This window comes from Rhipicephalus microplus, chromosome 1, assembly GCF_043290135.1.
Source record: "Rhipicephalus microplus isolate Deutch F79 chromosome 1, USDA_Rmic, whole genome shotgun sequence".
Lineage (NCBI taxonomy): Eukaryota > Metazoa > Arthropoda > Arachnida > Ixodida > Ixodidae > Rhipicephalus > Rhipicephalus microplus.
In genome coordinates, this window is record NC_134700.1 from 159,156,412 (window position 1) to 159,182,947 (window position 26,536).

At 44.8% G+C, this 26,536-nt stretch overlaps 1 protein-coding gene across 1 annotated transcript; it reads right to left on the reverse strand.

Moving 5' to 3' along the window:
• Positions 1–13,179: 13,179 nt before the first annotated feature.
• On the reverse strand, positions 13,180–26,305 carry LOC142768908 (uncharacterized). The gene is made up of 5 exons (XM_075871453.1): positions 26,171–26,305; positions 23,700–24,051; positions 22,000–22,250; positions 14,894–15,386; positions 13,180–13,491 (listed from the first exon to the last, which is right to left on the reverse strand). Exons 1-5 carry the CDS (start codon positions 26,223–26,225, stop codon positions 13,239–13,241), a joined length of 1,404 nt encoding a protein of 467 aa, XP_075727568.1. The 5' UTR covers positions 26,226–26,305; the 3' UTR covers positions 13,180–13,238.
• Positions 26,306–26,536: the final 231 nt, after the last annotated feature.

Below are 26,536 nucleotides of genomic sequence, written 5' to 3' on the forward strand. Positions count from 1 at the left end.
GTGACCATTATTTATAGTTTGAAATGAATGTAAGCTAACGTGGCTGATAAAAAGAAGGCCTTCCCAATATCTAATATATGGGTAATTTCTGAAGGAGGTCAAGAGTTAGGATTCAAGAGACATCAATACTTATTGTTAGCACGGCTGAAATCTGGATGATGATTCTAAAACGCAGAGTTCAGAGTTCTTGCTCTGCTGTTACGTTTTCAAAGCATAACCACATGGGTTAAATTATGAAAAAAATAAATTCTTGGGACCAGTCACGTCTACGTAGCTCATTACCATACTAGGGCTGAGGCTTGGGCTATTTACTTCATGCTTGTTTGAGGGAAATAACAGCGCACAATTCTGTCACGACACACAACAAGAAGAAGACACGACAATAGGGCTTACACACGACTGTTGTCCTGCCTTCTTGTGTGTCGTGTGAGAACTTTGCGCTGTTATTTTCCTCTTATAATCAATACCATACGTATGAAGACAATAGAAGAATACTATTGGATGAATAAAGCCGTGTGCGGCTCGGGCCGCTAGGGAAAGATCAGCGTGTTTGAGACCCCTGGTATATAAAGTATTCAATACGTCAGTACGCCAAGCATAGTTTTTCCCACAACATCTGTCCGAAACAGCCGCGAAAATAGCAGAAAGCAAGTCGCAGGAGCGTGTGTCCTTGCACAACCTAAATAATTCCTGTTAATCAAGATTGTATTTAATTTTTTTTCAATTAAGTCGCGAGAATATGCAGAGAACCAAAACGAGGAACCTATCGGGAGCATGGCGACAAAAATTATGAAGAAGGTATGGTATTCCAAGTAAACCGATGCAGGGAACGTCGATTAGCTTTGTTCTTCGTACAAACTTTGTTCTCCACGCTCGCCATACAAATGTTCACCATTTCAGCTTGGTTGACTACGTCATCATTCTTAAGCCTTGGCTGCGCAGGGAAGGTGGCCAGCGCCACCCGTTCCCGAGTACTGGACCGACGTCTTCATCAACGAAGTCGAGTTTCATCTCCGAGGTCGACCGGGAGACGGGAACTCCGGGCGTGGTCGTAACGACGACTTCGTCGATGCTGACAGCGAGTTCGGTGGATGCCAACCCCGACGGAGGCGTCACCGCAAAGACGGCGAGCATGGTGATGACGAGCACGTCGGTGACGGCACAGTCGGGTAGAGGTGAACTGACTGCCGATTCCTCGACCACTTCCTCGACCGCCACGACGTCCACGAGCACCACCAAGGCTTCAGCCACTCCCCAGAAAGGTCTCCCGGACAGGTCTTCAACGTCGGCAGTGACCACGACGACGACCACTACGACTTCCACGACTACGACCACGAGGACGACTGTCAGCTCACGTAGCGAGCGCAAGGCTTCGGTCGGTCATCGCGAGGCCGATGGCATCTGCGGAGGGGAGAGCCAACTCGACACAATAGATGCCACAGGTCGAGAGAGTGGGCTTTTGGAAGCCAGTCATTCGGTGTGCTCTAAAGACGCAATCAATCCTTCGGCAGATCAGGATTTGGGAAAGGACCGTGACTGTGACGGCGGGAACGTGGCTAACGAGGGTTTCTGCATGGCTTGATTTTCGGGCACTGCGCGAATGGCTCCAGTAATTGGAGTGTTTCTGTACTATTGCAACCACTGAGTTTTCGCTTGTGCAAGTAAACAGTTTTGTTGAAAAAAAGTGGGCTTGGGTATGTTGGTAATTAGTAGTAACCCCATCAGCGTTCGAAAACTAATGATGGACAAAAAGAAAAGTGAAAGAACAAGGATACATCACTAAATGGTTTATTTTTCATAATGGTACATGTAGCTTAAAAAGCAGTAATAATTGGACATTGTATATGTTAACGCAACTCCTTGCCTGGTATGACATAAGGTCTTTTTACGAAGGGGTCTTAAGCACTCATGTGGCTCTGCGGTAAAATATTTCAGTGTGATAAAATGTGTTATGGCTTATTTCTGGCTGGAACTATATTTTTATCTAAAATTTTAGGTAAGACAATGTGAGTTTCTGAACTGCATGCCCCGTTTTCAAGTCGAGTGCCTCATGAGGCACTTCGAGCGTTTGAACATAGCCTTGTTTCTCTTTTGATTTCCTTTAGAGTGGTCCTGCAACACTTTTGCAGCATGGCCAGAAAACGGTTCCGCCGCGGTGGTCTAGTGGCTAAGGTACTCGGCTGCTGACCCACAGGTCGCGGGATCGAATCCCGACTGCAGCGGCTGCATTTCCGATGGAGGCGGATATGTAGGCCCGTGTGCTCAGATTTGGGTGTACGTTAAAGAACCCCAGGTGGTCGAAATTTCCGGAGACCTTCACTACAACGTCTCTCATAAACATATAGTGGTTTTGGGACGTTAAACCCTACATATCTATCTACTGTTATAACGTATGCTTTCTTTGAGCGGTTGAGCTGTTTTCGCAAGCGTGTACACAAATACTCTGCCATATCGCAACAAACTTTCGTGTGGCACTCACAACGTAGACCTCGTCCGATACAGAACTGCTACGTTCTCGCCTCAGAAATACGTATACCAATAATGCTAATCTAAGAATTCGTACGCTACGCAACACAATGCTTTTCAGCCCGGAATTGCTGCGGGGCCCTGCCGTGGCTATCACGTTCGTATCCCAAACTAACGTTGTGTAACTGACGGTGCTTCGAGTTTCAGCAGAGTCCTCGGAAAAGTTCTATACCTTGCTATAGTGTACCTTGCTGTGCTATAGACTCAAGTCCCTGCAAAATCGCCTGGAAGATGCTATACCATCTCTCGTGCCTTGTGTGGTAAGCCTTACTATACCACACAAACCGTAGTCTTGTATAGTATAGAAAGGGTGTTGTAAAATGAATGCAGAGTGAAGAGAAAAGTGATGGTGATGGGGAAAGAAGGAGTGTGTAGAGTAAGGCGTAGTAAAAACAAAGAGAAAGGCAAATAGAAAGAAATGAAAGAGAAAAAGAGAAAGAAATCGGAGAAGGAAAGAAAGAGGAACCAGAAAGTGGAGAGAGATAAATTAGGGAAGATGAAAGAAATGGGTAGAAACTCAAGGAAGAAATAGGAATAATTAAAGAGAAAAAAAGATAGCTAGAATAGCCCTGTAGAGTATGTAGTCGAGCAAGGGATGGGTAATAGAGGTTTGAAGGGGTAAAAGCCAAGCCAAGCCAGGAGCAGCTATGTGCCTACCAACCCTGTTGTTACTCAGTCTTGCGCGGCTTCTGGCAAGTTACGCAAATTTCAACTTGTTGACGCCTTAAGCTCCAGAATGATTCGCTGAAATTTTGAGACTACACGATCCACCCTACTCTGGCCTGTTTCCCCTGAGAGGATAGTTGCCAATCATCTCGTAGCATTATAATGATTACCTAATCGTTTGCTTTTTCAGTGAAATGACTCGTAAGTGGGCAAGGAACTGGAAAGGTATATCCAGCTATCGGACCATGCCGTAGCGGTAGATGGTTGAGGAGAGGACGGTGAAGAACACTGGTGGTGGTGGTAACAACTTTATGAATAACTGCGGCAAATTCGTGGCCTGGGCCTAGGCCGCCCCCGAGGAGAACCGGAGACCCTGTCTCCTCACTGCCTCGCGCGCTTACTTAAAAACAACAATTATTGCATTCCCTCCATTTTCTTCATTTTATACGTACGTTGTTTTTCTTTATATATATATATATATATATATATATATATATATATATATATATATATATATATATATATATATATATATATATATATATATATATATATATATATATATATATATATATATATATATATATATATATATATATATATATATATATATAATATTGAATATACTGAAAGGTCTCACCAAAATATATAATCAATTCTTGGCCTATCCCTCTGAGAGAGCCATGTATGAGCGTTCATCATCATTGACAACACCTGTGTGGGCGGCCAATAGTGGGTATGAGCCACAAGAGAAGCTAAACAAAACAAGAACAACATAATTCTATACGTATAAAATTAGATTATTGCTCTTCTAAGGATAAATTCGTTTATGTAAATATTTGTATGCATTACATTAAGCACCACTCTTTCTTAGGCTATCGGTAATCTTTCTGTTATACCTCCGTTATTCCAAATCTGAACAGTAATTTTTAAAACCACTTGATTCTTGGCCAATCCCCCATAGTTGGTATGCGCCAATATCAATAGGTGAACAACAACAACTCAATTCTTGGACAATAGGTGAACAAGAACAAGAACAAGATGATCTCCCGCGTGTGTTCGTGTGCCACGTAGGCCACGTACTCTACTCAGCTCCATGACTGCTCATACGACGTACCCGTCGTACCCGTTCTTGTTCGACAGCCATCGATATTTGAACAGCCCCGTTGCGCCTGGCCGATGGCCCGTGCGCACCACTTTGCACCCGATGAAGAGTGCCTTCTGTACGTCTTCCGTTACCGGCCCTTCCTCTCTACTGCAGCCAGCAACGCAAGCCAGACGGAAGTAAGAGCAACATTGCGACAACGTATGCGTAGTTGGCCTCCCATATCGGAAACTTGTAGTTGCGTCAAGGTGGGAACAGTGAGCAGTAGTGGTTAAACGCATTAAAACAGCCAACTGAGGTAGTTGGCGAGTATTCGTCTGGAAAATCGTCCAGCGCTCTCAGAAAAAAGTACCGATCTGCTTTTCAAGTTCCACGGTCCTTGAGCTCGGGAGCGGGGGATTGTCTGCAAGTCGGTTGAATGTATCGAGTGAAGCGTGAGACCATGCATGCATGCTCTGCATCGCGACGAAAAGTTATAACTACGCTTGAGGTCCTTCAATTTTGAATACATGCACTGCTCCAGGGAGCTACATACGTCCTTTATATTGGAATACAGTGGTAACGTTTCGTCGAATACGCATTGATGGTACTATGGGATAGGATAGCCAACCTTTAGAATTGTAGATGGCAGTGTAGGATATATATAAACACAGTGGACGCCATATTTTCAATGTTTCTACATAGCGGCGTATTCAGTTTTGAGAACTATTGCTGAAGACTCGGCAATTGTTAATATATTGCGTGTTATGTAACTTTGCCGTAAACTGTGAACTAAACCTATAGCCTTAGTCATAAACCTGTTGGTAACTAATGAAAAAAAGATTACGTTAATGGCAGCAATACTGAACTTCTTTTCAGCAACCGCTTGAACACAGACCAAAAGCTTACGTGCAGTGGTGCCGTCTCGATCCCAGTCAACAGTATGGCGACGATGCTTGTCTTGCCGACCCCCGACAGCCTTCTGCAGGGGCCGACCAAGCGGGTGAATAAGGCTTCGCTCTACACCCCCGTGATCACTGTCATCTGCTTGGCGTGCGCCTGTGCTTTCATCTCCGCGATGCTGATGAAGTCGACCGTTAGCGTCGTCCACAATCACGACTTGGCTGCGGGCCGATCCCGGGAGCCGTCGTTGGAACTGGACGCTCAGGCCACCAAGGTCCCCGCAGAGAGTGCCGCCAGTATAAATTTAGAGAGCTGGCATCATCATCGTAGACCGGACTAGGCGCACCACAGGCGGCTGAGAAATTTCGCGAAAAACGTGGCGTACCACCACTCATGGGGGAAACCACCGTTATCTCGTGCCACTGCTTCTTTTAGGCCTGTTCATCGTAGTTTAGGTGCCGTACTTGCAGGTCTTCCTAACGGGATGTCAAGGTCTGCCATTGAGGACGTTTCTGGCGCATGTGTGAAGCAAAGAACAGCACTGGCTGAGGCACCGGAAAGGGCTACATACTTACTGCACATGGCCCCAGCTTCCACAGAGGGATCTTCCGACAGTTCGACAACTTTGATGTTTTCCTTCGCAGTTTCAACGGCATTTAAGCTACTCTCGGGTCAAGTCTTTAGTGAAAGCTCTGAGTTTTCTTGAGCTTCGTCTGAGATACCAAGCTTGCCGGGAGCTTCACAGGACACGACGGCGTGAGCGTGTCCCTGGTTTTCGCAAGCAGTGGGGGCTCTTCAGAACGACGTCCAATCGCTGTTGATGCGTCCTGCAGGGCGTTAGAGAAGCTTGGACTAAGCTGAGTGAACTACAATGACATCACGCATTTAGGAGTTGTGGAAAACGGCATCTCGTTTGACGCACAACGTTCGATGTTCCTTTTCTAGTGCGAGCGTAAGGTGCCAGTGGCTACGGAAATGTATTTGAAGATACTTCAGCCACAGTGCCTTTATAAAAACCGAAAAGTCCGTAGAAGGCCGGACTTTGTAAAGGGCCTCAAGAAGGGTGCTATTCTTGTGTTTACGGGTCGTGTAGCGTCTCCACGAAACTATCATTAAGCACGTATTTGTCGAACCGCATGTTTTATAAGATACTTGCGAATAAGTTTACCAGTATTTTAAATATCATGAATTACGAGTCGTCTACGGATTTGACGCGGTACGCAATTTGAAAAAAGCTGCTGATTATGCATCCAACGTGGCTGTGAGAAAGTGTACCGATAACCTTGTCGTGTCGAGAGCACATAATAACGATGAATTAATAATGCTATATGACAGGTGCAAAGCAAAATGCCTAATTTATTAGCAGAGACAAAATATTGTGACTTGCTCGACGTGAAAAGATTGTGAAGGCACACGTCAGCTATCATGATCAGCGGTCGGCTCGCACTCTCTTCGTCTTAATCATGTTCTGCTTCACTCCCCGAACACGTGAGTCCTGCATGCTCTCCCGCTGTGCCAAGTTTTCTGTTTGAGCGGCTCAAGAAGTACCCGCTACAGACGATCAGCCTGATTTTGGTAGATTGCCACTGTCCTTTAAGAGGAATGTATATAACAGCTGAATCTAGCCGGTACTTACCTACAGAGCAAACACCTGGAGCCTTACAAAAAGGGTTCAGCTTAAATTGAGGACGATGCAGTGAGCGATGGAAAGAAAAATGACAGGGGTAATCTTAAGAGACAAGAATAGAGAAGCCTGGCTCAGGGAACAAACTGAGGTTAATAATATTTCAGTTGAAATCAAGAAGTGGACATGGGCCGGGCACGTAGCGCTTAGGTGGGATAACCACTGGTCATTAAGTTTAACTGACTGGATTCTCAGAGAAGGGAAGCGGGTGAAGGAGAGACAGGAAGTCAAGTGGGCACGTGATATTAAGAACTTTGCTGTTATGAAATGGCAACAGCAAGCACACGACTAGCGGAACAGTTGAAAAGTTGACTAGCGGAACATGGGAGAGGCCTTTGTCCTGCAGTGGGCCTAGTCAGGCTGATGATGACGATGATGATATGAGGTTGCAGCTAGCTACCTGATTTGATTTGCGTGATACGACGTCATAGTTAGTCACGTGACGTGTTCCCGCAAAATTCACGTAACATGATGTAACAACTTGGAGCATGACATGTGACCCTTAGCAAACTTATCAACTTAACCAAGAAGGGAATACCTCAAAGAGCGCCAGCTACGTTTGACCTAGCTTAGTGCGATTTAGTGAAAGCTGGCCGAATTTTTGAATTATTCAAAGTTGTATATTAAACTAACTTCACACTGATGGCATCAGCCTCGCACAATACGTAATGCGCTGAAAGAGGATCACGCCAGCTACTTTTTTTTTCGACCAATAAGCAGGCAGGCGGAAAATGAACTTTAATTTAGGTCCTGCAGGGTGACTTTGAAATCCACTTTACGAGCAATGTACAAAACTACGCACACTTACATCCAAAAGCGTTGCATGTTATTTTATGTCAATTTTATCTTCTCGTTGGACACTCTGCAAAGGAATTTCACCACCTAATTTGGGACGTGTTTGTATTGCTGCGGTAGACGACACTGCATATGTTAAAAAAAGGGCGTTCGTAGAGGGATGCTTTTTCTTATTTTTTCATTAAATTGGTTTTACTTATTTGACATAAGCCAGTTTCTGTCTCCCTGACTACGGGCATATGTATGCTGGCATTTGCAGAGTTTATAAACTGTGCGCGGACATTCCTAAATTATGTCTGTTTATGTCCCCACTGCTAAAGATAATTATATGGCGCAAAGTTCAATGGAAGATAAATGTGCAAAATATGGATAGCTTACAATACTCAGAAGAGAGAACAGAACTTCCCTCGCTTGGGAAATAAGAACCTTATAATTTGCCCAAGAGATATGCATATCTAGGTCAACTACCAACAAGGAAGCAACATAATGGAATGTTATAGTAAATAAAGCAAACACGTAACTTCTTTAGCTTTTTCCGACCTTGCGTAAACTCAACCAAAGGAGGTGCAGTGGCATCTTGCAGCACTGCAGGCTAAACCGAAGAACTTATCCGCCAGCTTACCTTAGCTAAGTATGGAAGCCGCGGCAGCAATCAGTAATTTGCAAACTTACACCTACGTTCACGGTGAAATACTTAACTGTATCTCACCGACTGATCCCTTGTACATCTGCCAGCACTGCAATGTCCCGGACACTCTATGCCATATGGTGTGGATATACATACAAAACCCTAGCACCACAACACCACCAGAAGCGCCGTGGGAGGCCGGGCTATCGGTCCCGGACCTGAAGAATTAGCGAAGCATGATTTAGCGGGCACGAGAGATGGTGAAGGTCCATGGCTACCCAAATTAAGGAGGCCGCCCACCTTGAGCGCGCAAGTGCACTTGACTAAAACAAATGTTTATTCTCTCTCTTTCTGTGGTGTAAGGAAACACGACATTTGCAGCGAGCGAAGTGATCGTCTTACGCATCTGTCTAACGCATCAACGCAAACTTACCGGCGGGTACAACGCCCGTATAACAATATGAGCCGAGCCACCTGCTGAACCCTGTCATGTGGCATGCATACGTAAACGCGTCCGGCAGCTCAAAGTATACTGTTGCTGCTAGAGCCAGGCAGCCACTCCTCTAGGCCCACATGGATCTTTGGCAATACGAGAGTCGGCCGGAGGGTTTCCTCTGCGCTTGAGTAGCGATAGTCAGCAGCTGCATTTGCACACTTTCACTCGTACATAGAACATACGACGCGCGGGGTGGTGTTATAGCCCTTGGCGGCGCTTACGCTAACGGTGACGGCAAGTCTGTGCCTGAGTTGCTATAGCAATAAAAATTAGAGAAAGAGTTAAAGGACCGCGCTGGGCGCAACGGAACGAAAAACGGTAGGGGCAACATTAAAAAATCGGAAGACAGAAGAATGGGTCAGAAAGCTAGTAGGTAACAGTAATATTCTAGTCGATAGTAAATGAAAGAGACCAGGTTCAGCGAAGTAGGGCGTACACATATATAAGAAATAGAACCGATGACAATCTTGAATGGTGGAATGGACATTATGATGAAATTAAAGGAATAGAAGACGACAGAAAACTGGAAGAAGCGACAGAATTAACAAGGTCACAAAGTTAAAATGAAATAAGCTCGCATAAAGTGGGTTCAATTGAATATTATTGGCACAAGCCTTTATTCTGGGTGGATACAGAAAAAAAGAACGGATAATAAAGGCTACGATATGTCTGGCATCTGTAGTGCTCTATATACTACTGGTGGTATGTACGAAGCATAGGCAAAGCGTCACGGTAAATATTTGCTCAACCATTTTTTTTCAAAATCGAGGTAATTAATACCCGAAGGCTTCATGAAGCTATCATAGTGCTGTGGTAGAAATACTAAATTTAGCTTTTAGTTCTCACTTCAAAAGTGACGCAATGACAGGCTTTGAAAAGATTCCACACTACGCGTATGTATACGCAATGTTATTTTCACGTTGTTGCGTTCTAAATACAGACTGGCTCACACTTGGCACCTGCGAGTGATTGGAAAACGTTCCGGTGGTCGGCGCATAGACTAGAGTGAGCCGACGTTCCTGGGTCTTTTCCCGTGCTGTTTCACGCACGAAAGTCGACAACAAGGAAGTCGGTTTCATGGTCCCGTCGATGTACACGACATACGGGGAGCGCCGTACCGTCGCCGATTTCATGACGTTCAGCCATGCGCTCGCAACTGTCTGCGGCGATGCCCGAAAGATGCGCATCAGGCGCGTCCAGTTCACATTGAGTGTGGTAGCACGTGGGCTAGGCTCTGGCTCGACCGTCGATGCGACGACGGTGGTGTTACGCAGCTGTGTCTCCGACATTCGGGTCGTACCATCGGAACGCCTGTCGGTCGCAGCGCTAGGCAGTGTCGCCGCCTTGTTCATCACCAACGCTGGTCGTGCGACGGGGTGATAACGGTGTACGGCAGGAGCTCTGTAGCGCAGTTCTGGCACTCCACTTACGCCAGGAAAGCCAGCTCTCGTTTTTTCCGCGTAGTTTCGTCGCGCCGCTTTCTTAATGGGCAGCTGCATTGACGACGAAGGCCGGCTTTCACTCACGACGTCCCCTAACGCGAGCACGACCTCCGTTTCGTTAGTCGAGTCGAGGGCACCGATCGCGTCTGTGGCGTTTAGGAGCGTCGACAGCTTGTCCATGACAAGCCTCGAGACGAGGACGCAGCAGGACACGGCCAGGACCGATGTGCAGATCAGCTTGGTCGCCCGGCCGCCCGGCGCCACATCGCGCCACGGATGCCTGGACGCGGTGCGACTCACGTCGAAGTGCGCCAGGCACGCCTCTTCGTCCTTCTTGCGGCCGATTCGAATCGTGCTGGAGCAGCTGCTGCGACGTTCGCTATACGTTTCGGACGGGACGCGCGAGGTCGCCGGGAACGGCTGCGACACGTACGTGGAGTCGTAGAACGTGCTGTCGTCGACGTCGCTCAGGTTCAGGGAGCAGCTCGAAGAGGGCGAGGAGGCCAGGTAAACGGTGCTCGACGTCGCCTTCGCGCAAAACGACAGCTGCGGCGCCGAAAAGCTGTAATGCGCAGGGCGTGGCCGATCCATTGCGGCACCGTTTGCTCTTTCGTTCTCTCTCTTTGTTTCTACGAACGCTGGAGTGTTTGTTGATGATGATATTGCTACAGCATGGCACGTACCCACAGTGGGGAATGCGAGAAGAACTGGGGAGCTAAACTTGAAGTTGCAATCTCGGAATATTGATAAAAATTGAGCGTCGAAAGATCAACATACAGAACATGACGTATCGATTGATTTGTGGGGTTTAACGTCCCAAAACCACCATATGATTATGGGAGACGCAACATGACGTATCGAACAATTTGGACGTCAGACTAGTAGGTGAATGGTTACCTCTAATAAAAACAAGTTAGAACGCTGGTTCTTGTAATAACGACAAAAGAATTCTTCGTCACTGCAGTCAGATTATCTCGAAAAGCCGGAATCTCAATCGTTTACACTTTCTTGATTGACTCCAATTTGACATTCACGCAACGACCTGCCATTGGCAAAACTCAGTACCAAAGCATCAAACACATATATTACATTGGCCAGCTTTACTGAGTAGAATTTCAAGTGAAAGTTTCTCTGCTAATATATATAAGCGAAATAATAAAAATAGCATGTCCTGCAGTGTGGTATCGATTTCCCTGCAGGATGGGACCAATGACGCTATTGCTAAACGAGCATCGTTTAATCATCATCATCATCATCATCATCATAATCATCATCATCATCCTGACTACGTCCACTGCAGGACAAAGGCCTCTCCCATGTTCCGTCAGTTAACCCGGTCTCGTTTAAACATGGGGTTAAAGAGAAAGAGGGGGAGGGTTATTTACAGCGTATACTTTCGTTTGTGTTGATCGACGCCGCTAGTTCTGCCAACTAATCTTTGCATGGCAGAAATATGTTTATGCTGCTATTGCTCAAGTCGAACATCTGCGTATATGTGACGTTTCTAATACTTATAGGTCACAGTGATGATTGTGACTAGTGAAAAATCAAAAATACGAGTTCATCCAGCAATGCTCGGGCTATTCAACAGTTCATTTCACGTTGATGTAAATAACGTTGACCTTGTAACCACAATAATTTCACGGTACTCAGTTGTAAAATAACCTATGTAGGGACGTTTTTAGAGTTTGCGAATATATTCAATTCCAAACACGAATCGAATATTTCCCTTATTAAAGCCTTATTTGAGTCAATAATGATGCGTTTTCGTACTTCCAGAATATTCGGCTACGGCAGCGGCGTGTGCATATTCGCTTAAAAATACCAATTGTCGGAGTAATTCGAATGCTCGAGCAAGCAGCGACTTACAAGTAATACGCACTTTTATTTTTCGGCAGAACATCACCCTAGACACTTATGTTTAGATTGCTACAGACTGTGACATTGCCGATTCTTGGTACATTGCATGCAATATAGCCTGAGAACTATCCGGGCCTGGTGACGCATATGACGCATTAGGGGGATGACGTATGGCTAGCATGCGGGGCATACGTCATCCACCTAACGCAGGCTTGCAGTGGCATAGCCAGGGGCTGGCACTCCAGGCCCGCATCCCCGCTCCCCCCAACCAAATTTTCTTTTGAAGCGAAGTTCCTTAAGGCCTGTCCGTTGTCACGTCGTGGCCAGTCGCTAGTATTCGAGCACCCACTGGATAACTCTGCGCTGCTCGCACCACTCCTACGTGCCACTTCTACGTGTCACCAAACACGCTTTCTCTCTCTCGACGGTCGTCAGTCTGCTAGGTCTATGAAATGAATGACGAGTGGGCCATGCAGTGGGGCCATTTGGTGTTACCGTAAATCACCTGTTCAGCACCCCCGCGAGTAAATGAGGGACAAAGCGGTGTGGCAGTTATGTGCAATGTTTATTTGTCATTAGCGATGTAATATATCTTACTGGTGTGAGCTGCTTTTTGTCTAAAAGGGCTACACGTGAAAAATAGAAGAGCATATTTATATCAATGTTATGTATGGAGGTAATTGTGTGACTGCGTTCATCAGCGGTAGTATACCCGCAATTTGGCTTCGTAGACTTCGCTTCTATGGCGAGAAAAGTTGCCCGTACTTAGCAGAGCAGCAAAATGGGCAAGTTGGAGCAGCGCTAAGTTCTATAGTGCCGTGTTTGTCGTTCTTTCGTGTTTGCCCTTTTATTTTGAGGTGCCTAAAGACAGGAATATCAACCAATTTGCCCAGTTTGCTATGTAAACGTGATTTATTTTACAAAAGGCTCTGTTCTCTGCTGTGGTTAGCATCGTATCATTCCTCTCTTGTTGTCATTGCCATTTGCCCTGCCATCAATCAGAACGCGCCTACACGTTGTCGTCGAGGTAGACATGCTTTCATAACACATGCCGTGCTGTGCATCCGTACTTGATCGCGGTAAATGTTCGTGCACTTTTCACCAACCTGTCTTTTTTATTATGGCGATAACATTCAATAAAGTGTCACAGATGGTCACCCTTGGCGCTGCGCCGTCGGTATGGGCGGAGGATCAGCGATGAAACCCTTAACCGCGTCGACGATCCGCTGAACGTATCTGCGCGAAGACGACTTGATTAGCTGTAGATCGTTGTCCTCTAGGGTTGTATTGGATAGTCCGCCGAATAAGTCAACGAGCCAGCCAACTGTCCCCGCCATTGTTGGTGTTACCGTGACGTTAAAGGTAAAGGTCACGTCATAGGTAGTAATTTGAAGCGAATCCTCAGTTCTGGAAGAAACGCAAGACACATTTTTGGCATTGCGTATATGCAAGGCCACACGCACTGTGTTAAATGCAAGTTGTTTTTTTTGCGTACTGCAAGCACTTTTACCATATCTATCTATCTATCTATCTATCTATCTATCTATCTATCTATCTATCTATCTATCTATCTATCTATCTATCTATCTATCTATCTATCTATCTATCTATCTATCTATCTATCTATCTATCTATCTATCTATCTATCTATCTATCTATCTATCTATCTATCTATCTATCTATCTATCTATCTATCTATCTATCTATCTATCTATCTATCTATCTATCTATCTATCTATCTATCTATCTATCTATCTATCTATCTATCTATCTATCTATCTATCTATCTATCTATCTATCTATCTATCTATCAATCAATCAATCTATCTATCTATCTATCTATCCGCCTACGAGTTGGTGCTTTCGTTAACACTCCTTAACTTGGGGAAAACGAAAATTGGTCCGAAAAATATGGCTCGCTGGTCACTACATGAATAATGTGACAATCTCGTTGCCTGCGTCGTCCAACTCTTTCCGCCAGACGCGTGGGGCTCGTACTCGTATTCCAGTGGCGGGTATGCACTACATGTTTGCGGGTTTGTGCCACAGGTGATTGCCAGTTTCAATGTGTTAGGGTTGCAGCAGGAATCTTACCCCAGCATACTGCACGGCAAGTAAGTATTCTAGCACAGAGCCACGCCAGCTCTCGAAAGCCGTCTTCTTATAGGCGCTAACAGTAATTTTTCGTGAAGCGTCGATGGTGATGGCCATGCTAGCTATCCTATTTTAGAAACATGACACGTGTACTACTATATAATACGGCCGTCGCGTCGGGTTAACGTCAGTTGTATAGTTAAGCGCCATCCACTGAAGTTGATATAGCAGTGTGCCCGGCTACCAGCCTCGCGAGCATGAGCGCTACATATCAGTATAGTGGCACTATAATGTCAGCTTACTGCTTCTGGTGCTGCTAATACCCATGTTGCTAACACCCATGTTACGCAACTGTAAACAACTGGTTATATAAAACATACGCGATTGCTTAACATATGTCTGAGCGTACAGTATCTGTACATATATTTAGCGTTATTTTGTAACGTTTCGCTCAGTAAACATATTACAACACAGTCACCTTCCATACGCATGCTTCGCATAAACATGCATCGACTCCGAAGGTAAGTGATTGATTGATTGATTTGTGGGGTTTAACGTCACAAAACCACCATATGATTATGAGAGACGCCGTAGTGGAGGGCTCCGGAAATTTCAACCACCTGGGGTTCTTTAACGTGCACCTGGGATGTGCCAAATTTTTTACAAGTTCCATCAGAAATTACGTTACGCTCTACGACTTCATGATTCTACTTACTCTTGGATCTCTAGAAGGACCTCGACTTCCGGGATCTCCATCACGAAGGCCACACTCCTGCTCATTGACCATTTGCGGGCTGACGCTGTCGCATTGACCCTGAGACCCTTGAATACCAGGTCGAACCGAGCCCGGATGCCGCACTCGTCGACAGACATCCAGCTGGCGCCGTTAAGAGAGATGCTCGAGAGGCCCGTCACGTTCCCATCGATCTCGTTCACCAGGGCTGTGGAATAGTTGAACGCTCCTAGATCATCGGGTAAGGTCGCCGGTTCGAATCCCGTCGACACAACGAGCGTTCTAAGGCAGCGTTCGAAGACGCCCATCTGGCGCTGCCGACGCACTCTGTAAGAATCCAAGCGCTGCCCTATTGTGCTGGTTGACCCTGAGTGTGCGTTGGTGCGACGTCGATGAGAACGGCCACCCTCGATGAGTGCTGAAAGGCTCGTGGCAGCATTAAAACCATGTTTCCATGCTCGAAGAGCCAACGAATCTGGAAGGAAAAAACAACACCAAATGCGAGGAAAGCTTAATCGAGATAGCTACTAAAACTGAGATAAAGACTGATTTATCGTGACGGCAACAAGTAAAACTTTTTATTCAACGTAATTGAACACTACCTTTAATAGTTCATGGAAAGCTATACACGCACTATTTTTAACATGCAGCTTCCAACACTTCGTTGCTTATACTAGCTGTAAGCATAAAAAGCCTCCGTGTGGTAAGGGTTTGTATTTGTATTACGAATGCCCTGACTTCATTTGTTTCATTTATTTCAATACGTTGAATACTCGAAGACGTTACAAATGAGAGTGTTGATTGAAAACATGACAATACATACTTGTTGTCTTTAATAGGCACTATAGTATGTGCATAATAATAGTCGACATCGGTATTTCATACAGAGACTCCTGAAAAAAAATCACAGCACATTCACTAAATTAATGAATAAGTGGGCGAAGCAGTTGAACCACTTGGTCTTACCGTAAATCGCTCGTTCACCATTCATGCATGTAAATGAGTGACAAAGTTGTGTACGATTATGTGCAATTTTTGTTTGTCATAACTGGTAGTCTGTGTTGACTTGTGAATTTCGTTTTGCCTTCATTGCTACTCATTTGTGGTATCGGATCTAGCCTGAAGGTGGCGAATATGACGTCTGTGCACGTTCTCTTGGTGATTCTTGTTTGTTTTACGTCATATGAAATACATCGTAGAGTATGTCGAGACGTCATTTACTTTACAAGCCAGTCGTTGTCGGTGATCATGATCATCTTCTTCAGCGTTATCGTCATAGTAAATAGCATTATCTTGCATGTGCTGTGCCGTGATGGCAGAAAAAGAATGTGTAGTCAGGAACGCGCTTGTTCTCGTTCTTGTTCACCTTCTTTTGTCGCTCCTACCCACTGTGGGGGGGTTGGCCGGGAATCGAGCGGTATTATGAAATCTTATTCATTTTTAGAGTAATGGAGATTATAAAATGAAAACGTTAAAAATTTTGGAAAGAAATTTTGATGCTCACTCAAATGTACTGACTTCAAAGCTTCCTTTATTAGTAAAAGAAAATAAATTAAATCAGAAACCTAAAAAAACATAAATAAATAAGAAAAGTTATGCATATGTCGACGCAGAGGGATAATAATATAGATTAGTTTGTTGGTCTCTTGTTTTCATTCATATAATTCCGCACAGCCACGCAAACTATCGCACTGGCAAACCCAGAAACAGAGGCTTCATAAGACAGTTACGGGCATGAACATATTAATTCCAATATAGTACAGTAAAGGATTGTCTAACTTGGATCTACGAGCTGTAGTAAATCCCCTCCAGGTCAAAAATTAATTATCCACAGTATATAGCTCGCCACAGAAAGCGCACATGGAAGAAAGAGCCTTATTGGACCTGCATGTGGTGGTAGAAATTTAGCTTCGGCACCCTACAACGCAGCCTCGTAATTGCGACTTCTAATTTACATGTTTCGCAAAATGATCGGCGCATGGGGTGTAATAAGGGCTGATATTTTGTGAACTTTGTGAGTCATATACTTGCAAAACTTTCCATAGTGTTACGCCGGCAAAATCGCGCAGATGTCTCATCAGCGGAAGGTGGAAACGATGGTAAAATCGGCCCACTTTTTGATGACTTCACATAATCGGCAATTTCGTTTGGGAGCAGCTTTTTATGAACAGGCAACCAGACTTGTCTAAGTTTTCTCAGTTGTGGGGGTATTAATGCACGAAACACCTTTATTATGTGCGAGTCAGCACCAACAGAAAGTGCAACGCTAGAAGACAAAGAATGTCTAATTACAACAGCCGATGTAATGTCCGCGTATAAATTTCGTAACGCAAGTACCACTGGCAGAATCTGATCAACAAAAACAGGTATTAAATCAGGTAGTCGAAGGGAATACCACCAATTCAACTGTGGTCTATATATACAAACATTTAACTTTTCGTCACACTGTGGTGCATGCGTAGAAATAGCTAAGCTTGTTTTGACGCTCTGCAAGTGTTCCTGTAATAAACCATCTAGAATGTGAGAGGGGAGTAACTTTGCATTATTAAGAAAAATGTCGTCAAATCAGATAGCCACATTGTGTGAATTATGGCTAGACGGTGTTGTCGCGTAGATACGTACCCCCAGGGGGTCCAATAAACGTTCTACAAATATAATTGTTGGGCTGTGAAATCGTGGCATCTAACACCGACAAATAATTCCGGAGAGAATATAAATGCGGTCTCCGACTGCTCTGATGACTCGTAAATTCTTAAAAACGTCTGAACGGTCAAGATACGAATACCTGCAAGAAAGAGAAGTAACTCTTGATGCTAGGTATAAAATGCACTTAGAAACCATTTTAGGAAGATCAAGGCATAAGCGTAGCGATTCCCTTTCTAAAAGAATTAGAGGCCGAATTTTCTAGGCTGCCGCATCATAGAAAAACGTGCAACCAAATTCCAGAATCGGACGAACGTACGTACATTCGAGATATCATTACTAGTGGTTCTCTTCTCATGCCTATTCGGTAGTTGCTTATTATACGCAACGTGCCTACGGCTCGTACACCTTTTCCGGCTGTGTATATTCGATGTGTTGTTGCCAAAAGAGGCGCATTATAAATTACCCCAAGGTATTTAATAGATTTGATGTGGGGTATGTCCTTAGAATGGTAACATGATGAGATGTGAAAGGGATATTTGAAGGGGAATACAAGAAGGGCACATTTACTCGTACTCAGTAAGAAGTGATTGTCATCAAGCCAGCTCTCCAGGGTGTCCAGATAAGACTGAAGCCGTTCATATAAGGTCTTAATGTTGTCTCCCGTTGCATCATCAGCATGCACATAAGTTGTGATTTTCTGGTTACATAGAATGGTGCTCATTAGCCTATTCAATAGCACCGGAGACAGCACTGAGCCTTGCGGTACTCCTCTCGTTCATGTGTGGATTGTAGATGAAAAGCCGTCTTTAAAACAATAAAACTTCTTTTCTACAAAACATTCGTGAGTCCACGTTTGTTTTGTTTATTTGATACCCACAGCACCATAAGGCATTACAGTGGGGGGAATACAACATGATTACAAGACAGAACACAAGCTCAATTTGCGGCAAGTACAGTACAGCTTATCCAGATAGTAGGAAGTACACTGAATACACAACGTAACAGAGATTGACAAAAATGTACGAAAAATGCCAGTGGGTAACATACAGTACGACGAAAACAAATACAATATGTATACCGCACAACAAAACACCCATCATCAACTGAACAATTCACTTGACTCTAACAAAGGAAAAAAATGAATCACTACGAACAGCGACAACGATCGCTGAAGGTAATCGATTCCACTGGGAAACCGTTTTAGGGAAAAAAGAATTACTGAACGCTGCTGTCTTACATCGGTACTCCCGCACTTTGTAAATGTGATCGACTCGTCCAGACACGTAATGAGGTGGAAATATGTAACTGTCACGAGGAATACAAGTTCGAGATAAGTATATATTATGGAAAAGCTTTAGACGCTGCTTAGCCCGGCGAGTGACCAACTGTTCCCATCCTAAAGCTTGCTTGCAGTGCGTCATGCTGAAGTTGTGGCTCTTAACAATGTTTCCCAGGACATAACGGGCGCCCATGTTTTGCACTTTTTCCAATTTATCTTTATCGGGGGCAGAGGGCAGTGGGAATACGTTACTATGTATGCCGGAAAGTTAAAGGATTTCAATCGATATATCAGAATACTGTGCTCTACTGTATCGTATGCTTTAGCGATTTCCGAAGTAACTACAGCCGCATGCTTGTGCTGGCGCGCTAACTGCATACGACTTTATAAATAAACATATGCGTTACATTTTGAACACACAGCCCTGAATCCGACTTGACAGGGACTTAGAATTAACCTCTCGTCAATAAATTTATTGATTCAAGTATGTATATCTCTCTCAAGAACTTTTACGAAATTTGACGTCAAGGCGATCGGACTTATCTGTTTTAATATGCACCCACCGCCCTGTATCTTCGGCAGCAATATAACTTCAGCTAGTTTTCATTCTAGCGATATCCATGAGTTCTTCAATGAGTAATTCACATTATCTAAAAGAATGTTAGGCGATTCTTGAAGTAAAACATTTAACATCAAATTTGTAATTGCATCGGGTCCAGGGGCTGTCGTCGGTAAACATTAATCAGCATTACACAACGTTAACCAACGTCCACAACAAGGAACATTAATGTCCATAGACTATACTGAAAGTGTTTCATTCAATATTACTGCGGCGTTGCTTCTTTAGTTAATGTAAAAGTCTGTAAGAGTCGTGCGATAGCCAAGACATGCCCTAGTTTATTGTTTACGTGGCTGTTTTAATGGGACCACACTTGTTTTCGACGTGTGCGAAGTGCGTCGTCTCTTACACGTGTGCAACTCGAGCGGTGGGCTTTTCACTTCACGTTTTACAGTGATCATTGGTGCACGGCACATACACAAAGTGACATGACATGACATGACATAAAATGACATGACAAGCACGTTATTTCGGTTTCGAATAGCTCATACGAGGAGGGACATGGGATGAGCAGATGGCTTGACCCATGATGAGACTGGCTGGCCTAGGCCTACAGAAACATCACGGGCCTTCTGGACTGTCTACGTGTCGTTCTAGGTGTTCTAGAACTAAAGCCTTTGCGGTGTGTAAAAGTCATTTCACGTGCGACCTTGAACATGAGCACTCCTATAATATTGCTCCTGGCAATATTGTAGGAGGATTTCCTGGCAAAGAACAAAACAGTGAAGTTTACATTAGCTCAGTATACAACTTAAGAAACAGAGAAGCTGATCAATCTTCGGGGCTTAACGTGGCTTTCATGACTGATGTTATAGGTCTTTCCTTGGCGTAGACTGAGTAGATAGAGCCGAACCACAGCCTGTTACACACCTTGTAAGAATGACTGAACTAGCGCCGCAATCTTGCGTGCAAACGTGGCTCTGGCATGCCGGCGTTCAACGCGTGGGCATTTCGTCCCTTGTACTCGGCTTGCGCCACGCCGAGCAAACTCGGCGCATTCTGTTTCTGTCGGTGGGCGTGGCTTAGTGGTGGGCGTGACTTAGTGGCGAACCGAATTGCACGGAGAGGTTCTTAACGCGATAGCGTTAGAGAGCTCGCGTTGCAGAAATGCCACCGTCAGCGTCGGCACCGTTTGTTGTGAGCGAAAAATTGTCCGTGAGCGAAAAATGGAGAAAGGGGCAAATAAAATAAAGGTTAAAATTTTCGGTCTCAATGGCGATCGAACCCAGGCCGTTCGTGTGGCAAGCAGGTGACCTACCACGAATCCATGATGTTACTTGAAACTGCTTCGGGGAAAAACATTGCATATATGGTATGTAGTGGAAGGAGTCTCCTTAACGAATTTTGTTCGACTGGTGTCACGACGAAAACGAGCCCATTCGGCGATTTGTAGGCGCATTTTGAACGCCATCAAACTACGTCAAAAAAGGCCGGGGTATTGCAGCCATCGCCGCTAAAAACGCAGATAAACTTTAAAACAGCTCTAAAAATGGACAAATACGCCAATCTAGCGGAAAACATATCATGCCTTTCTAGAGGCGTTCATCAAGCAAACAGCAAACGCTAGATAATGTGCTGCCATCTGTGAGGCACTGTGAGACTTTTTATGGCCTCCAAGATGGCGAGCGCGCAGCGTATATATTGGAGCCCATGCGACTCTTGCGTTAGATCATAAACCTGTATGTACCATTCACACGCGCACCCGTGTGTGTGTGTATGTGCGTGTGTGTCTGTGTGCAATCTGTGAGACACTGTGAAAAACGTGTCTCGACTACAGCAGAGCGCCGTTCTAGCAGAGGGAAGGCGACACTGCACAGTTACTGCATTACTATAGATACATCGCGCTTGCGCGCGAGCGCGTTTGTGTGCGTGTGTACGTGTGTGTAACAAAACCTAATAAGTATGCAGTTAGCGGTTGAAGGGTGCAGTAGGGGCCGGATTTCGCTATCGTGTTCAACTCTTGAAAGCGAACCTCAAGGGTCCCTCAATTTTTTTGCAGACGACGGGTATTTCCCCTAGATATTTAAGAGTCTCGCGCTTTAAAAAAATAATAAAAATAGCCCTGTCGCTAACCATAAATAAGTTGCAAAACTTGTCGTGCGGAGCAAATTGCAGAAAAGGAACGCATAAGTGATATCACCTGTACTAAAGTCTTGTTTTTTTTCCCACAAGGGACTTTCCTCTCATTAAATCATCTTTCCAGATGTTCCGATCGGCGTTTCAATTGCTGGTTGCAACTATACCATCCGCGTGTACGGCACGCAGTTCGGTGCTAGCTATTTTAGATGAATGTTTAGTCACGATCGCCACATAGATGGGAAGAGAATAGTGGCGCATTTCTGCAACCATAGTGGCAGTTCACGCGTCTCAACTGGCCCTCAACCGTTCTCGCATCTGGATAGCTCCACCTACAGAGCACATGGCCTCCCAGAAACGTTTACGTGACGGTTAGTAGCTAATGACACTAGAATGTGCGAATCTTACACTTGGTCAAGAATTCATATACGTGCACATCGTTTTCGCCTACGTCTACAATCATCTTACCTTCTCCGCGAACAGTTCGCTGCGCATTAGACACGGCGTACAGCTTCACTGCTCCGAGAGTCTCCTCGGCCAATTTGCGGAGCTCCCGAACCAGGGATTCGCCAACCTTTTGCTGAATTAATGGTCTGAATTCTTCGAACACGATGTCGTAGATGGGGCCTTCCAAACTGATGTCGTCTTCGTCGAATATCAGGCTACCTTTAGACATCCTCACTCCGTGCACTTCGACGCTAAGGTCGTTTGGCGATGACCTGGAATCATTCAGAGAAACAACATCCTTGGTAAAACTTGTTACAATTCAGCAGGCATATATATATATATATATATATATATATATATATATATATATATATATATATATATATATATATATATATATATATATATATATATATATATATATATATATATATATATATATATATATATATATATATATATATATATATATATATATATATATATATATATATATATATATATAAGGGAAAGAAATGTATACCTAAGGGCTAGTTTTTCCGTGCTTTGACACAATATTAATGAGATCTAACAGACAATAATGCCGAGGAATGAATAGGGGAAGTTATTAGAAGAAATGGAATGTAAATAAGAAGAAAGAAAAGTGGGTGAAAAAATAACCAGCCGTGAGTAGGAATTGAACCTACGACCTTCGTATAACGCGTTCGACGCGTTAGAGGCCCGAAGAGGCCCGTCACTTGCTTTGCTAATAAAGCGCTATTATACGATACTGCAGAGTAAAGCTTGTCTGGCGCTCTGTTCCGTTCACACTCTATAAGATGTGCGCTTGTTCAACCTGCAAATGCATGACGATAGTTATAGCGCGAGAACAAAACGATGACACAGAGACAAGAAGAACACGAAAGACACGAGCGCTTTCGTGTCCTTCTTGTCTCTGTGTCGTCGTTTTGTCCTCGCGCTATAACTATCGTCATGCCATACCAACTAGCCCAAGCTGCCACACTGCAAATGCAGCTTCATTTGTAGAACTACTCACTTTCTCGACGCGTGTCGTTACTTTTTATTCCGAGTCGATGGAAATATCGACAAGATATGTGCGTTACTCGTGACTCTTGGGCTGCGCGCCTTCGGCAGCAAGTGCATACTTCGACTGTTTGGACGTGGTCGCGCGTATCATGTCTTGACGGGGATCAACATACGACTCTTACTTTCGTACGTACCATGCTCTCAACTCGCATTTTGCGGTGAAACCATAGACAGACAGTAGGTCGCTTAGCTCGCGGCAGCATTTTCGTAAGCCAGCGTATAGATCAGATGCTAAATGTCTTACCCCCGTATTTACAAACGCTCTTCGAAGTCAACGCAGCGTCATTTTCAGCCAAGTAGTGGCACGGAGTTGAGCCCTGCGCCGCTACTTGGCTGAAAATGACACTGCGCTGCTCGAGAATTGCACCACGTTAGCGTTGATATGCAGTGACTTGCCATGCCTAGAGAGGGCGCTTCCATCGACTTTCTCAAGTGAAGGTGAAGCGGGGAGTGAAGGGACGTTCCAGAATACGGGGGTTAGCCTTAGTTAGTGTACCATTTCAATTTGTTGTTAACGCAATTCTTGCTTGACCTTTGTGGTGAAACTGCGACTTCGATAGCTCAGCACACAATGTCACTCTTATAACCACGAATCACGGGGCAGTCGGTGCGCGTTTAAGCCGCAACTTACTTACTCTCGGATGGTGAACGATGCCTGGAAACGTGGCACGCGTACGCGCACATCTAGTGCCGTTCGTAAGAACCACGCCCGGATTCCTGCAGTGTAGTCAGCCTCCAGAGGTCCTCCCGCTACGTGAAAAGTCAGGCGGCTGTTGCCGTACTCGTCCACTTGCAACGTGCCTTTTCCTCTCCTTCGAATGGTGCTGATGCCGCGAAGCGTACCATCAAAGAAGCCCACTCTCACGTTTAAAAGGTTGTAATCCACGTTATGCAGAAAGTCGGGCAAATCTATCTTGAAGAAGCGATCCGAGTCAAGCAGCTTTCTCAGGCCTCTGTCGAAGACCGACTCATGTAGGTTGCAAATCTCTGCAAAGAAAAAAAAATAAAAAGAGGAAGAAAATGGAACGAGCTGTTCAGCGTACCGAAACGGCATGAGTAAAAGACTTGTGAATGTTACAAAAAAATTGTGCCACTTTACGGGCGAAAATTATATTAGAGAGATATATAGGTTTAACGCCTCAAAGTGCACGTCGAAATTCAGTAAGACTAAAATTTGTTTACTATTTATGGCGACACACACACACACACACACACACACACACACACACACACACACACACACACACACACACACAAACAAACAAGCCTGCAATGTCGGGGACTAATTGGCGCTTATCCTTGTTTGGAAACATTGAGTTTCGGCACAGGATGTATCGGCCGGGAGTGTTGGTGCGAAAATCTCATCGATTCCTGTCTCATAATCGAACTACTGATGCCTATTCGAATTGTACTTATGAAAGTTTCGAAGGGGTGTTGAGGTATGCCCTTGTTAAGAAATAAGATTTTTGCTTATTTGTACCTTTCATCTTTTATTATCCCCACCATCACCGCCATCATCATCCCCCTTATTTGGTGACCCTTCCGAAAGGAAAGTGAGGGAAAGGAACATACATTAACGAATACCAGAAACAACCATGCCACGGGAAGTACAATGCCTCGGGGGTACCACCTATGTCACGCAAATAGATACCGACACAAAATCTCCGAACAGTTATTCACCACGAACACAGCCCGAGGTTATTAAAAAAAGAGGCCGAGAAAAGTAGTTGGCTGGGGGAAAACGGAAGGTTAGAAGCAGTGAACAAGGACTTGTTTTCGTCGGGAGAGAAATTGGCTACGCTCTTATGACAGTCACTAGCTTGGAAATACTCTTACAAAACGTCAGCAGCACCGATATTCCGTGTTTTGGCACATAAAAACAGGTAGGTTGTTCATCCTCAAAGGTTAAAATTGAAGGGGCTAGATGTGGAGCAAGACAAGTGGGCAGAACGGTACCAAATTATTTTATTTGTAATATACGGCCTAATTTGTCAAGAGAGCTGTAATATGTGTGTTGAGAAGAAAGTGGGTAACAATTTAGAGTACTATGCACTCCACTAATGGAGAGCATAAAGCCGTTCCGTGGGCCTCGAACTTGATGAGGCCCTGTTGACGAAACATTCTAGGGTTGGCATCAAGTGAACCAACCGAGGAAACATGGCGTGATATGAACAGTAATTACCCTTACAATGACAGGGTTATGAACTACGTGGTTGTTAAACAAAGCAAAGACGAACATTTGCGTTCTCAGTGTTTTCATTAGTGTCAAGGACAGATGATGGCGTGTTTTACGAAAAAAAAGGACAACAGCGGCGTTTTCAGCACGTTTAGTATAGTGAACAATTGCTATGGTTCGTGCTTATTCATATATCTGTCCACACGAGTTTTAGTACTGGTTTGTACATAAAACGGCGCGGGTTTTCATCGTGGACTTTACACGCTAAGCTCGAACGACAAAAAGAAGGTATGCAGTGGTCATTGGTAGAGCTCACTTTTCAGGAACATAGCCAAGGTAGGGGAGGGGAGGTAGGGATGTTCCTCGCCCTTTATATATATGAATGCGTGAAACCTGTGCATACATACACATCCAAAAAGAAATGCATGTGCATGCATCGAAGAGTGCCGACGGTGGGATCAAATGGCGCTTTTGATAGCAGCAGGACAGCCTGCAGTAAACTCAGTCGCGGATGGTATGCGACTGCAGTGTTATGCAAATTAACTCTACAAGTCAACTGCAACTGTGTCACTCTGAAAACCGGAAAATACTGAATACAGTACTGAAACCCTGCGCGAGCACAATAATAAAAGATTAACTGACTGTCGGAGATTTCCAGGTTGTCACTTCGCCTTTGAAGCGACGCTTCAGAGTGCTTCTGACAGTCTCCGTAAATGTGGTCGCAGATTTATGTGCAAGGACCGCTGCATCTCTAGAATGCAGCTGGTACGACGCGAGACAGGCGCGTCGGCCACTCAAGTTTGGTCACACAAGTTTGGCTTTCTTGCTCACCTTCCAGCCTTCCCGTAAGCGACACCTCTGAAGTGAGGGAAGCATAAGATGGTACATTTTAAACAAAAGCGCAAAACAGTTGCTGCAAAGTAAACTCACCGCTCGCGGACAACGACGACAGTGAAATGAAGACAAAGAACGTCGAGAGATACATATTTCGCTAGTTTAGTGAAGCGGCCATACGTCTATACTCAGAGCGGACCTCTGCGTTCCGTTGCCGCCAAGGAAACGGAGTGAATGCGACGGGATGTCCACTCCGGCGGCGAGTTTATACGTATAGTTTCGAGGGCCTGCATTGATAACGCTATCTCGCATCTTGGGTGTACTTGTAGCGTTGTGACGAACGCTGATGCCAGGTCGGATTCGTTTGCCTGCCGGGGCGGCTTAGCTGCGGCCGTTACGTACAGGCAGAGTAAACCAGAGTGCCTTAGAGTGTGTTTGTGTTGAAGGGGACAGGAGGGAGGG